General features: G+C 39.4%; 1 protein-coding gene across 1 annotated transcript in view; it reads right to left on the bottom strand.

Annotated features, from left to right (window-relative positions):
- The window catches only part of FRAS1 (Fraser extracellular matrix complex subunit 1), a 535,710-nt gene that overhangs the window by 137,028 nt on the left and 382,918 nt on the right, over window positions 1-15,764 (bottom strand). The window contains exons 30-32 of the mRNA XM_010845896.1: window positions 13,956-14,109; window positions 7,450-7,628; window positions 2,284-2,400 (exon numbers count right to left, since the gene is read on the bottom strand). Coding sequence (XP_010844198.1) covers window positions 2,284-2,400; window positions 7,450-7,628; window positions 13,956-14,109 — 450 coding nt within the window. The remainder of the gene's footprint in view (window positions 1-2,283; window positions 2,401-7,449; window positions 7,629-13,955; window positions 14,110-15,764) is intronic.

The raw sequence follows: 15,764 nt of genomic DNA, 5'->3' as shown, positions 1-15,764 counted from the left end.
CTCTGATTTTCTTGAAGAGATCTTTAGTCTTTCCCATTCTGTTGTTTTCCTCTATTTCTTTGCATTGATTGCTGAAGAAGGCTTTCTTATCTCTTCTTGTTATTCTTTGGAACTCTGCATTCAGATGTTTATATCTTTCCTTTTCTCCTTTGCTTTTAGCTTCTCTTCTTTTCACAGCTATTTGTAAGGCCTCCCCAGAAAGCCATTTTGCTTTTTTGCATTTCTTTTCCATGGGGATGGTCTTGATCCCTGTCTCCTGTACAATGTCACGAACCTCATTCCATAGTTCATCAGGCACTCTATCTACAGATGTAGGCCCTTAAATGTATTTCTCACTTCTACTGTATAGTCATAAGGGGTTTGATTTAGGTCATATCTGAATGGTCTAGTGGTTTTCCCTACTTTCTTCAATTTAAGTCTGAATTTGGCAATAAGGAGCTCATGATCTGAGCCACAGTCAGCTCCTGGTCTTGTTTTTGCTGATTGTATAGAGCTTCTCCATCTTTGGCTGCAAAGAATATAATCAATCTGATTTTGGTGTTGACCATCTGGTGATGTCCATGTATAGAGTCTTCTCTTGTGTTGTTGGAAGAGGGTGTTTGCTATGACCAGTGCATTTTCTTGGCAAAACTCTATTAGTCTTTGCCCTGCTTCATTCCGTATTCCAAGGCCAAATTTGCCTGTTACTCCAGGTGTTTCTTGACTTCCTACTTTTGCATTCCAGTCCCCTATAATGAAAAGGACATCTTTTTTGGGTGTTAGTTCTAAAAGGTCTTGTAGGTCTTCATAGAACCATTCAGCTTCAGCTTCCTCAGCATTACTGGTTGGGGCATAGACTTGGATTTCTGTGATATTGAATGGTTTGCCTTGGAAACGAACAGAGATCATTCTATCGTTTTTGAGATTGCATCCAAGTACTGCATTTTGGACTCTTGTTGACCATGATGGCTACTCCATTCTTCTGAGGGATTCCTGCCCGCAGTAGTAGATATAATGGTCATCTGAGTTAAATTCACCGATTCCAATCCATTTCAGTTAGTTGATTCCTAGAATGTCGACATTCACTCTTGCCATCTCTTGTTTGACCACTTCCAATTTGCCTTGATTCATGGACCTGACATTCCAGGTTCCTATGCAATATTGCTGCTTACAGCATTGGACCTGGACTGTATAGTCCATGGAATTCTCCAAGCCAGAATACTGGAGCGGGTAGCCTTTCCCTTCTCCAAGAGGTCTTCCCAACCCAGGGATCGAACCCAGGTCTCCTGCATTGCAGGTGGATTCTTTACCAGCTGAGCCACAAGGGAACCCCAAGAATACTGGAGTGGTAGCCTATCCCTTCTCCAGGAGATCTACCTGACACAGGAATCAAACTGGGGCCTCCTGCATTAAAGGCGGATTCTTTATGAACTAAGCTATCAGGGAAACCCTGATGAGCCTTGATATTTCTTTTATAATAGAAAACTACTAATAGGACTTTTAAAACAAAGAACAGTTTCTCCAGCTAGGTAGAGCTCTAAACTGGCTAAACATTTATACCGAAACAGCAATCATCAAATGGATATAAACCTGAAAATCCATTCAGGTATTCAGTGAGTACCTAGTGGCTCAGTGGTAAAGAATCTGCCTGACAATTCAGGAGATGCGGGTTTGATCCCCGGGTAGGGAAGATCCCCTGGAGAAGGAAATGGCAACCTACCCCCGAATTCTTGCTGTATAATCCCATGGACAGAGGAGCCTGTTGGGCTACCATCCAAGGGATTACAAAGAGTTGGGCATGACTTAGCAATTGAACAACACCACTCAGGGAGTGGGCCCATGATTGGGATGCTGCAAAAAGTTTAGCAGCAATGGATGGGAGGTTAGGGTAGATTTCATCTAATCTTCCTTTCACTCTGGTAATTTTAATTGCTTTTTCAAATCAATGAGAAATGTGTTCACAGGGCTGGCATGCCTTGGTGACCGCAGAGTCTGTGTTCCAAGATAGGCATTAAGTCAAATCTCATCCAGGTGGCACTAGTGGTAAAAGCAAACTCGCTTGCCAACGCAGGAGACCTAAGAGACGCAGGTTCAATCCCTGGGTCAGGAAGATCCCCTGGAGGAGGGCATGGCAACCCACTCCAGTGTCCTTGCTTAGAGAATCCCATGGACAGAGGAGCCTGGCAGGCTACCGTTCATAGAGTCACAAAGAGTTGGACACGACTGAAATGACTTAGCACGCACGTAGGTAGCATCAGCCCATCTCCTCCAAGCAAAAACCATGAGCCCTCCCACCCAACTCACTGTCATGTGGAGAGAAGATCCTGGAAAGTGTTGGGGTGTTTCCAGAGCGTGAGGTAAGATGGCAATGTTGAACAGGCGGCTCTCCAGATGGGCGTGGGCCTCTGTGGTGCTGGACACCTGCAAAGAGATGGCACGCTGGTGAGACTCTGATGGGCAGAGTAGTTTGCCCGTGTTTACTTTTTCCCTTTCGAACCATTTGTCTTTGAATTCTATATGCTCCTGCATTACAATCTTTGTTCTGCTCTTCATATTTTAAGATTCATTTAAAATAAACATTTTAGGCAATTCTGAAGTTGCAGGAAAGTATAAATATGGAATAAAAACCATCAAGAATTTCACTACTGATAAATAGTAATGAATATACCATTGCATTTCAATTTAATCTTTTTGCTATGCATATGTGAATCTTTATATATAAGTATATATTCTAAATATTTACTTAATATTATGGTATTTTGCTATATCATTAAACATTCTTGAAAACATAATTTTGATAGCTATAAAATGTCTCATTATGAACATATACAACACATTACATAAGTGATGTTTATTCCACTTTAATCTTTACCCAGTGCAGATATCTACAATTAGATTATAAATGCTAAATCCCAGCCTCATCACTGCAAGGCAAGATTAAAAGCATTTACAGTTAGGGTAGTGGTCACAAGATCAATTTCCTCCTGTTTCAAACATACTGAAAAATGATGGTTTGCCCATGCAGTCTCTCCCCTTCCTCAGTGCTACTTAGCCACTCCCTTAAACGTGCCTTCTTTCTCTATTCCTTGTGCTTGTTAGAAGAATTGGTCAGGCCCAAGTGGCCATGTGGAATTGCATTCAGGTGGCGCTGGTGGTAAAGAACCTGCCTGCCAATGTGGGAGACATAAGACTAGGTTCGATCCCTGGGTGGGGAAGATCCGCTAGAAGAGGAAATGGCAACCCAGTCCAGTATTCTTGCTTGGAAAATCCCATGGACACAGGAGCCTGATGGGTTACAGTCCATGGGGTCGCAAAGAGTCGGACACAACTGAAGCGAATGAGCATACACGCACATGTATGAGAAGGGGCAGGGTTTTGTAAATCCTGAGAAAAAGGCAGAACAGCAGCCCTTTCTCTATGTCTTCTAAAATTACATCCTACAGGAAAGCTTACTTCTCTGCAGAGCTCAAGTTGCAGAATATCTACATGTTTCCAATAAGACATCTCATAGTGTCGCCATAAATAATATTAACAACAAAAGCTTAGAGACTTAGCAACAGAGCATTTATCATAGCCTCAGCACCGTACAAGCTAATTTTCAAAAGTTTTTTTACTGAATACCCACCAAGTAGATATTATTATCTCCATTTTTACAGACGATGAAACTGAAAGTAAAAAAGTTATAGGTGTCAAGATCAAAAGCCACTAAGGAGCAGTATTTAAAACTAGGTCAGTGGGTTCCTGATCTTCCTACTGACCACGGTGACTCAATTTGGAAGCTTTAGGATATTAGGCCAGAGGAAGATACGTTCTCCTATCTCTTGAAGAAAAGGAATGGAACTCTGCAGGTAGTGAGATGTGAGCATACTACCAAGCAAGGGACTCAATTCTAGCTTCCCTAGCAAAGATACTGCTATAAAATATTTTGGTCCTTTTCAAACCACATCCCCTGAGGCTGTGTCAACGTGATCTGAATAAGCCCAAAACCAGGGCTCCTTCCTTGGCCTGCTTTCTTCTCACTATGCCATGCTCTAATTTTTTCACACCATTCACATTGCATAAATCCCAAGTCTTAGACGCAAAGTAACAGATGGACTGCATTGACGGCTCATGACAGCATATCAACATTAAAATGAAATTAAATCCATGCAACTCATTGTATTGCATTTTCTGCTTGAAAGGAAAAAAAGGGACAAAGAGAAGAACCATTAGAACAGCATCTTTTTAAAAATAGTCTAAAATCCCAAGGGACACTAAAATGATGAATGGGAAAAGTTGCTAGCCATTTATTTTAGCACATAGCTACAGAGTCTGTGTTACTTCACATCAAACTATAGGTAAGCCTATCAAATAATGAGACTTTAAAAACATACACACCAAAGCTTCCATATGCAAGAGAATATGATCTGAGAGAATTGTTTCATACTTGAAATAAGGATGTTATCAGTATTCAAAATGCACTTATTGGAAAGCCTTCACAAAACATGTAAGAAAACTGAGCTTGTTACTTCATAATTTGTCCTTGTTTTAACCAAAAATAACACTACTCTTCTTTTTACCAGATATGAGTCAGCATGACTTTTGGCTATTGGGTTATATTTTAAAATTCACTTCCCAAGGATTTGTCATCATTGAAGATTCACCTCCCAAGGATTTGTCATTATTGAAGATATTCTAAAGAATATTCCACAGAGTTTGAAGGAGATTTCAGGTAGGCCTTTTAAATACATTTTGAGCAAAACGTGTGAAGACTCTCCAAAGGGAACCATTTTCTAAGTAATGATGTTTTAGGTCTTAAACTCAAGTGAATTTGTTTTCCAAAAATCAATAACTTTTGCTATTTTATAATAACCTACTTAGTAACTGACTTGCAAAAGCAATAAATATCATTTTAGCAGGTGCTGAGAATCTCTTTCCAGGGAAATGCTCCATATTGATGATGTTCTTCATATTGATGCCTATAAAGGCAAAGGCAGGTCTGAGGATTCTAGTTTGCCGAGGTGACTCCTTTTGATTGAGGTCTTTGCCTCTGTTCTGACTCATTACCTGAGGACTGCTGAGTCCCCAGCTGCTAAAATTGAAATATTAACTTGGGCAAAGGGCACATCATGTTTGCGCACTCACTGGACATTCAGTGTGCTCAGTGTAATCTCATTTTAATGATTTCCAGGTTTATTTCAGGCAGCTCTCTGGGAAAGCACATTTTTCAACACAATATAAATTGGACGATGAAGATACATGCACCAGGCATCCGGCACAGAATGGATGATAATTTTTTTAAACTCTCTATTTTGCATTGAGGTATACCCAATTAACAATGTTGTGATAGTTTCGGGTGGACAGCAAAGGAGCTCAGCCATACACATGACGTCAAAGTGTCAGTTGCTCAGTCGTGTCTGGCTCTTTGCGACCCCATGGACTGTAGCCTGCCAGGCTCCTCTGCCCATGGAATTCTGCAGGCAAGAATACTGGAGTGGGTTGCCATTTCTTCTCCAGGGAATCTTCTTGACTCAGGGATCGAGCCTGGGTTTCCTGCATTGCAGGCAGATTCTTTACTGTCTGAGCCATCAGGGACAAATATGTATTCATTCTCTTTCAAATTCCTCTCCCATCCAAGCTGCCACATAAAAATGAGCAGAGTTCCCTGTGCTAAACAGTAGGACTTTGCTGCTTATTAGTATGGAAAATAATTTTAACAGGGTGAGCTGTAGTGATAGTTTATCCCCATCGGATTCCAAGCAAAGGAAATGGGCTCAGACTTAGCAGGATTGTTAAGTTGCTTTGACTGATCACCATGAGGGCCTCTTTAGATTTTCTCTGATGCGTTCCTAAATTCTTTTCTGTATCTGTGTTTAAAAGTTCTTTCTCATTCATACTTCCTCATTCCTTTGCATTTCTGTTCAATTATTCATTTCTGAATTGTCCTTGACAGAGGTTTCTCTAACTGTATGGGTCTTTCCAAAGATTCAGATTTTGTACTTATTTACCAAGTCTAGAATCTTATAATTAGTCAATTCCTCTTTTATGTCTATCGATGTTTTCCTTTTGCTTCTCTCATACTTCACCAGCTTCTTGAATTTAGTATTTAGCCCATTCATTTTCATGCTTTTCTGCTCAATAATAAGAGCTTAAGGCCATCAATTTTCTTCTGAGTATTACTTTGTCCACATCATTTAAGTTTTGATATGTTGTTTCCTCTTAATCAATATTTCTTAATAGTTTTAGAATTAGGAATTATTTAGAAATTCCAAATGGCTTGATTTTTTTACCCTTTTATTATTAATTTCTAATCATTTCATAACAGAGAATGTGCCCAGTATAATTTCTTGTTCTGTAATTTACTGACAGAATAAATTAAACCAGCCTTATGGTCTGGTTGCCACAGTTTGCTCAGGCTACTCTAACAAAAATACCATAGACTGGGTGGTTTCTAAATAATAGAAATGTAATTCTCACAGTTCTGGAGGCTGGAGGTCTGAAATCAGGGTACCAGTATGGTTGGGTTCTGGTGAAGGCCCTCTTCTGGGCTGTAGACTGTAGGTTTTTCATCGTATCCCCATGGAGGGCAGCAGAGATTGGAAGCAAGTGCTCTTGTGACTCCTGTAAGTAAACTAATCCCATTCATGAGGGTACAACCCTCATGTGTGTGTGTGTGTGTGTGTGTGTGAATTCCTCAGTCATGTCAGACTCTTTGCAACCCCACAGACTGTAGCCTGCCAGGCTTCTCTGTCCATGGGATTTGCCAGGCAAGAATACTGGAGTGGATTGCCTTCTCCAGACAACCCTCATGACCTCATTTAATTCTAATCAGAGGCACCACCTCCATATACCATCACATAGATGGGTAAGATTTCAACATATGAACTTCAGTTGGACACATTCAGTCTACAGCACTGGTATTTGACTAATCTTAATAAATGATAGTCACACACCCTTACATAGTAATAGGCAGTATTCTAAATGCTTTATCTGTATTAACTCATTAAATCCTTACAACTCATTAAATCCGTACAATCCTATTTTACAGATGAGAAAACTGAAGTTCAAGGATTTCGTCCAAGTAATTTTTCCAAAGCTAGTACATGGCAGAAGTAAAACATAAACCCAATGAGTTTGGCTGCTAAACCCATGACCTTATCATAAGATGGTAAATGTTTCAAAACCATTTGAAAAAAGAAAATAAGATTTTTTTTCTCCATATGGCATTTTAATATTTTGAAAATACTTTTTGCCAAACACTTTAGCAATTATCCATTATAAATCTCTTTGCTATGAAATGATGTAGAGATCATAAGGCTGAATTGGCAAATTAATTAAAAATAAGTCTCTTGATGCTACTAGTTACATTTTTTCCACTCCCAAATGTGACTTGCAGGCAATCATAGAAAATGACTTGGATCATTTATAAATAAGGGTGAAGATTTTCATCAGACCATCCAGATATCAGAAAATTCAGGAAGCAGAGGGTACCTGAAAGCGGAAGGAGTCACTCTGGGCTGGGACCCCTGAGTGCCTGTACCACACGATGCCTTCGTTGATATCTTGCTGGGTGAAGGTGCTGGTGGGAGTTGCTGTCCTCCCATCAGGCAGGTGCTGCCCTCCATCTGCAGGGCTGTCTGCAGGCATATTAACCAGAAGGACCACCTCCCCTAGGAAAAGCACATAGTTAGTGAGGACCCTGGCAAAGGGAAAAGTCAATCAGAACTCTCATCTACTTCTCTATCACTTTTTTAAACAGAAAAGATATGGTACATTTCTTTATTTTTATTTAAGGTGAAGGAAAAGACATAAACACAGAACTCAGTAGATGTCATCAAAACCACCTTTAGACAAAAAATACTCAGTCTTTCAGTTAAAAGAGCTAAAAGCCATTCAAAGGCAATTCATGTATGAAGTTACTGACTTGTATCTATTAAAATTATATAAGAAGACTCTAATAGCCGTGAACCTTGCAAATACTGGGCATTGAATAGATTCATTTCTACCCCACAACTTTCTATGAACAGAAAATGTTTTCTAACCAGGAAACTTTTGGTGTAAACAAAAGGGGAAACTAGGAAAAGATCAGGAAGAGTTCTATACAATGAAAATAATAATAGCTAATACTGGAATGCATATGACAGGTTCTGCATGAAGCACATCGCATAGTGGTTCAAACCCAGCTCCACCACGTAGAGCTGGGTGAGCTTACTTATGTACTAAAGTCTCTGTCCCTCATTGGTGAAAACAGAATGATAGTACATACTTCACAGGTGCTTAAAAAGAATGTTGGTTATCCTTATCACTGTGTTACTGAATCCTCCTGAAGATGCTATTATCATCTGCATTTTAAAGACAAAGTAATTTGTGCTCAGAAAAGTTCAAGAATTTGTTTGAGGTCAGGCAGATCTGAAGTGGAAGAGCTGGGATTTGAATCCGCAGCTCATTTTCCTAGTCATGAAACTCTGTTACCCATCATTATTTTATGTTCACAGACCAACATTTACCTTGATAAATAACTGATCATGTTTTCTCCTCCTTCACTCTCTAAACTTTATTAGAATTGAGGTAATGAAATCTACATCTAAACACCACCACCACCACCAATCTGTTTCTATTGTTTGTTCTTCACCTGGAGCTACTATTTTCTTAAAGTGAGATTGCAAATTCAGAGGTGTTATAGAAACAATCAAAATTTCACAAGGAGAATGTTCCTTCAAGGGAAGGCCAAGAAGAATGGATGAGGTTTAGGAGGGAGGGGACATGGGTGTGTACCTAAGGCTGATTCTTGTTGATGTTTGACAGAAAACAACAAAATTCTGTAAAGCAAGTATCCTTCAATTAAAAAATAATAAAAAAAAACAGAAGTCACATTCTTGTGAAAATGAATCTAACAGTAAATCTGAAAGAAGCCTCTCTACCACTCTGATATGAAGAGGGAGAGAAGAGTGTATGTGTGTGTGTGTGTGTGTGTGTGTGTGTATGAGAGAGAGAGAGAAAGAGAAAAAAAGAAACTGTACATATCTTTTAAATGTTATGTAGAAAAAAAACCAGATCTTAGTGCATGAGACATATTGGGCAATTAACAGTACACTTTGATTACCCTAGAGAAATTAGTTTTCTTTCTCAAAGCAAATACTGATTCTAATATTAACATGCACTAAATTCAAGTTGAAAATGAACATAATATCCTGGATAGTGATGAAATACTGAAGTAATAGAAAAACATCAATATTCTTATTAAAGTAATCATGTGTAGAATCAACTCACTCTATTTCTTTCTTGGACTGTTTCTCATTTGTACCTAAGTCACAAATTCCATTACCCATCTCTTGCTGGTTCAACTTCTGTTCATAAGACCTTGTTAATAAACATGCTTTCCCAGGATGTGGACTGCTTACGAATGTGGGTAGTTGCAAAATATTCTGAGAGGAGATTTCCACAATGAAAATATGGAGAATAGAAAAATATCTAAAGATCAGTTTCCTAGATATTCTGCTTTATAACAGGAAAGCTAATTAAGCAGGGTTTTCTTAACAAGTCCTAATGAAATAAACCTATTTTCCAGATTAAAAAAAACCCCTTGCCCTACTATGCAGATTAACAAGAATCATAAGATATTGACTAATCCCATTAATTTCAACTCAGTAAACAGTCAGTGAGCACCTTCTAGTTGCTAACTACTGTGGTCAGCCCTTTGGGATGGGGGACTCAAAGATCAGCAGGATGCAGTTCCTGCCTCTGGAGATCAGCCCCAGAAGCAACTGGAAGCCACTGTGAGAGTTTCAGTAGGTTAATGGCAAGAACTGATTTTTAGTAGAACACAGAATGTATGTGAAAGTTCTGTGAAAGAGGCTGGATTTTAATTTAGAGAACCAATAACAACAGTAGCTAATATTTATGTGTACTGCTGCTGCTGCTGCTAAGTCGCTTCAGCCGTGTCCAACTCTGTGCGACCCCACAGATGGCAGCCCACCAAGCCCCGCCGTCCCTGGGATTCTCCAGGCAAGAACATTGGAGTGGGCTGCCATTTCCTTCTCCAATGCAGGAAAGTGAAAAGTGAAAGTGAAGTCACTGAGTCATGTCCAACTCTCAGCGACCCCATGGACTGCAGCCTACCAGGCTCCTCCGTCCATGGGATTTTCCAGGCAAAAGTACTGGAGTGGGGTGCCATTGCCTTCTTTGACAATTACAAAGTTGCTGGAAAAACCCAGATGAAATAAACTCAAGTAACAGAGGTAAGATCGGAAAGACATAAACAGATACTAGAATCATTAAAGAAGTGGAAGCAACAGAACTTAACAAGTGTGTCTGTAAAGGGTAAGAAAGAGAGAGGAATCAGATAATCGCCTATTAGGTTGGGTGATGAGTAAGGAAGCGAGCCCACTAATGGGATAAGCTGGTAGAAGAGAAGATGAGGAATTCAGCACTGGATATGTGGAATCCAAGGTCTCTTTGTGATAAGCCCACAAGTAGACAGGGAGAAATACCAATATTTTGTGGGGTTCACTCCTTCTAGGTGAGAGCTTTTGCATTGTAACTCATCTCTGCTTTTATCATCGTATAACAAAATACAAGATGATTCTTTAAATATATGAAAATCCAGGTTTAAAAAACAGTCCAGGCTTAAAAAACAGAAAACAATATCTACTAGTGTTTTCCTTGATATTGAAGTCAATATTTTAACCAAGAATCTTGAAGGGAAAAGGTAATAGGTTTTAAGAATTAGAATCTCATTGGAATCACAATGAATTACTTTGGGGTTGAGATAATTTGCATTGAAGTTTCCTTACACTATCTAAATAACTTAGAGTCAGCAATGTAAGTCAGATTCTCCCTCAAATGATACTCAAGTTACTTCAATAAAACCATCTCATTTAATTTACTCTCAAATCTGCTAAAGGTACACATATTAATCAACTTGCCTAAACTTACATTTGAAAAAAGTGGTGAGTCTGAACGTAGGTCCTTTATGCATATACTACATGAGCAATTTACTTTGGACTCAGTCACACAGTCAGGTCTTCACCAAAGCCTAAAGCTCAACTGGAACATTCCAATGTGATGAGGGAGTGCATAGTAGCTAGGGTGGCACTGGGGTAAGGGCTCCATAATTCACAAAACCAGGATAGATGGATGTAAGTAGATTTGTGTTAAGTGGGCTTCTGGTTCCCACCACCTTTTTTGCTCTTGAATGGCTCCTAAGGGTAATGTGATTTGATTATTACCAGTGGGGAACTCTGAACACACAGAAATAGGATTATGTTCCTAGGAAGAAGTTAATTAAGAGAGTTATGGAAGAAAAGGGTCAAAATCTAGTCTGTATGGCATTTATCAAGCTGAAATGGCTCAAAAATCACCTCAGTGAGCATAGACTATTGGGATGGGATACCTTTAAGAAATTTAACTTCTTGATTGTTTTTATGATCAAGATAAAGGTAAAGAATTTAATACATCAAATGAGTCAAAGATTTTTAGAGCTGAAAAGACTTACACATTGTCTAGCTTAAAATCAGTGTGTGAAATATGGCAAAGTTGAAAAAGGTCTGTGAACTAATTAGTAGCATTGTAGTAGTGCTGATTTACTGGTTTTGATTATTGTTCTATGGTGGTGGTGGTGGTTTAATTGCTTCATCATGTCCAACTTTTTGCCACCCCATAGACTGAAGCCTGCCAGGCTCCTCTGTCCCTGGGATTTTCCAGGTAAGAATACTGGAATAGGTTGCCATTTCCATCTCCAGGGGATCTTCCCCACCCAGGATTGAACCTGGGTCTCCTGCATTGCAGGCAGATTCTTTACCAAGTGAGCCACCAGGGAAGCCCATTGTTCTATGGTTATATAAGATGTTAATATTGGGGGAAGCAGTTAAAGCATATTCAAGGGCTTTTTTGCACTATTTTTGCAACTTTTCAGTAAGTCTAAAATTATTTTTAAGTAAAAATTTAAAAAATTATCTAGTTTCATCTTTCAAAGAAATGTATGGCTCAAGGGGGTCTACTTGCTCTCCTCAAGATTATACATCCATAATGAACTACAGTCCAGCTAGACTGATTGTTCTATAATTTTGTCAATTATTGATTAGATTATGACTTTCAATGCCTTTGTGGACTCTAAAGTTATTCTTAAACAATACTGAGTTAATTTTTTCTTCACCAGAGAAAATACATAATTTTAAGAATCTGATAACCTGAGGGAAAATGAATTATTATTTCTCTACTATTTATCACACCAAGCAATTTTAATGACTACAATTTTCATTTTCAAGTAATTACTATTTCTTTAAAAAAATCTGCCTGTTTGTTGTTTTTATTTTTTAATGGCATTTTATCTCCTTACAGTTGCAATTCCTTCTTCTGTGTTTTTAAATCTTTTAAAATATGCTTATTTCATAGTTTTTGTAAGCTAGTTCCTTCATTTGAAATTCTTTGGGTTTTAATCTTCTTGTTTGTTTTGGTTATGGTACTACATATTATTTCCTCATATGTTCTGTAATTTTGAATTCTGAGCTAATCTTCAGTGGTTATATCTGTGAGAATCTGTGTGGTCTGGAGTTAAGAGTGGGCATTCCACAGTAGTTTCTACTTTTTTCTGCAAGGGACTCAAGAAGTATCATTGGCCTGAGATCAATTTTCACATTACTGCCTCAGCTTTGGGTTTCTCAGACAATGCAAATGGTATAAGAGAACTTTGGGTCTTCAGGAGAAATAGGTCTGAAGTTCTGAATTCTTAGTAGGCATTTTTTGTTCTACTCTGAGCCCTGGGAAACACTGGTAGTTTCTTTGCCATCTATCTGTGCTGGTGAGCTTCTTGCCTTAATTCCAGCTTTTTGTCTCTGCATGGGGATTAAATCCCAAGCCCCCCATGTTATTGAGACATACACAACCCGTCTCAGAGAAGACACGCCATCAGCTCCTGCCCAGGTTTGCAGGTTTCCTGCAACAGGTTTCCTTCTGTTTCTTGCACCTGGAGATTCTTCTGTATCCTTGAGGGATCAGCTATGAGTGCCTTTTAGTTCTTCATCTCTTTTACCCATCATTTCTAGGTGACAATGGTAGGTTATCCCACTCTACTATCTGTCTGGAAGTGGAAGTAATGATGGAAAACTTGAGAAATGCTTTTATGTAAAGACTTTTTTAAAAAATAAAAAGAAAGTCACAAGAAGAAAGCAGGTGAGGGGAAACTTCCTAGTGTCCAGTGATTAAGACTTGGCATTTTCACTGCTGGGGCCAGGGTTCAGTTCCTGGATGGGGAACATTCACAAGCCAGGTGGCAAAAAAAAAAAAAATCAGTGATGGACACAAGGTAGAGTTTAAGAGCCTGAACTTTGACATTAAACTGACATAATGCTAGCCAGGTGACTTTTAACAAATTATGCTCTCTGAAAAATGGATTTGTTTATTTAAAAAAAATTTTTAACATCTTGTAATGCTTTTAATTACTTCCCTGGTGGCTCAGATGGTAAAGTGTTGCCTACAATGCGGGATACCCAGGTTCAAACCCTGGGTTGGGAAGATCTATTAAAACAGGTGTTTTAAACATATATCTTTCTTCACATATATCATTATTTTGTAGGACAGATGCCTAGAAGGGGATTATTATTCAAATTATCAGTGAGTTTGATACAAAGTGCTAATTTGTACGGTAGTAAAGTCTGGATTAATTTAGCTACCACCATCTGTGAAGAAAGAGACTCAGTTTTTCATATTCCCACTGTGCTCTATCCTTACCCTCAAGTGCACTGGCTCTAAAGGGAAGTTGTTTTAAAACTTACATTTTAGGTTTAAATATACTATGTTTCCATCACTTAGCATACTACCTAGTACCTGATATGAACACAGTGTGATTGTGCTCTTTGATTATTCTTTCTTTCAAGGGGATGTGTTTGAAAGACAAGTTCATTGGAAACACAACCTGGCTGTGTGGCATCACACAGAAGCGAGTCTAAGACTGCTGAAAGCAATGATGAAATCATGACAAAGGAAAAAAAAAAAGTTACCAAATTGGGGGTGGTCCTGTGTGATTTTGTAGATGATTTCTGAGGCACTGGCACCTGGAGCTTCTGCCTGTAAGATTCTGTTAGTAATCTGCAGCATCCCGCCTTCTGGAACCCATACCATTGAATTAGCCACAAGCCGAAGACCTCGATCATTCTAGAATAAAGAGAGAGTACAGCATTAGGTTCCCTGGTTCATATCTAGGTGCCCCCTTAGTGATTTTGGCTTGCCTGGTGCCTCAGTGGTAAAGAATTTGCCTGCCAATGCAGGACATGAGGGTTCGATCCCTGGGTCAGGAGAAGGAATGGAGAAGGAAATGGCAACCCAGTTCAATATTCCTGCCTGGAAAATCCAATGGACAGAGAAGCCTGGCAGGCCACAGTCCATGCAGTCACAAAAGAGTTGGCCGCAACTGAACAACAACAACAAAAATAAGGTATCAGTCTTTAAAGATATAAGTTATTAGGTCCTACTCCTGCTAAATGTTGTCTAAAAAGAGAGATTCATAGCTTTAGAGTCACACTGTGAACAATATGTATATGTGTAGATATATACACGTGTTAAGCATATAGGTAGGTAGGTATATATGCTGCTTTTTTCTTCTAATTTCTCATGAGCAAATAACTTGTATCATTTAGAAAGACGAAGTCTCCCCATTTCTTTATTTCATTTGTCCATCTAACTTCCATCCTCCCCATCCACCTATATTCAACAACTATTCATTAAGCCTCTATTATATGCCAGATATTTTGCTGGAGGACTGAGGTATATAAGGCTGGCTGAAATAAGACCTCAGTTTCAGAACCTACAGTCTAGTTGGGCAGACAGACATATAAGTAGTTAGGCTGCATCACAAGTGAGGCTTCAGCAGGGCACTAGGAGAGAATAAAGGAGACAGGAGATACCTCTTTGGGGAAGGAATGTTCAGGAAGGCTTTCCTATGGAAATGCCACTTAATTCTTGAATGACCGAAAAAGGCTTTTTCTAAGTGAATAAGAGAAATAGACTCCAGGAAGAGGGCCTAGCCTAAGCGAAGATATTAGCCAATGCAATGTGTGCTTAATAAACTATCCAAGTGTCCGGACAAGAAGAATCTAGGGAGCCAGGGGAAGTGAAAGTCGCTACGTTGTGTTTGACTCTTTGTGATCCCACTGACTGTAGCCTGTCAGGCTCCTCTATCCATGGAATTCTCCAGGCAAGAATACTGGAGTGGGTTGCTATTTCTTCCTCCAGGGGATCTTCCTGACCCAGGGATCAGACCCGGGTCTGCCGCACTGCAGGCAGATTTTTTACCATCTGAGCTACCAGGGAAGCCTGAGCCATGGGAGGGGATGAATAAAAAGTGAACTTAATGTTGGCTAGGAGAAGGTAGAAGCTGCACTGAAAGTCTCACTTTAGCTTGTAGGCACTGTAAAGTCAACATGAATCAACAGGGAAGGAAAAGGATGATCAGGTCTGGGTTTTAGAGAACCTCCAACAGCAAGAGACGGTAGGGACTAGGGCTGGGATGAATCTGGGGCTGCAGAAACCATTTAACCAGTTCTTGTAACGGCTTAGGTGAGAGAAGACAAAGGTGATTGCGGTGGGAATGAATAGTGTTTTTAATTTTTATCTCCTATACTTTAAAAAAAGAGCAACAGATTCCGGAAACACTGCAGAGGCCAAACTGATGGGCCTGGATGACTGATTGAAAGTGAAGCCCTTAGAAGCAGCAGTAGGGAACAGCTGACTGGTAGAAATCACCTCGTTAGTGCTCCTGAGAAGGCAACCGTTCTAATTGCTAAAGCTAATGTCATTAAAAAGTGCTGCCA

The sequence above is a fragment of the Bison bison genome, unplaced genomic scaffold, assembly GCF_000754665.1.
Source record: "Bison bison bison isolate TAMUID 2011002044 unplaced genomic scaffold, Bison_UMD1.0 scf7180017864228, whole genome shotgun sequence".
NCBI lineage: Eukaryota > Metazoa > Chordata > Mammalia > Artiodactyla > Bovidae > Bison > Bison bison.
Note: the sequence above shows the minus strand (reverse complement) of the source record. Positions and strands in the feature narration are given on the sequence as shown.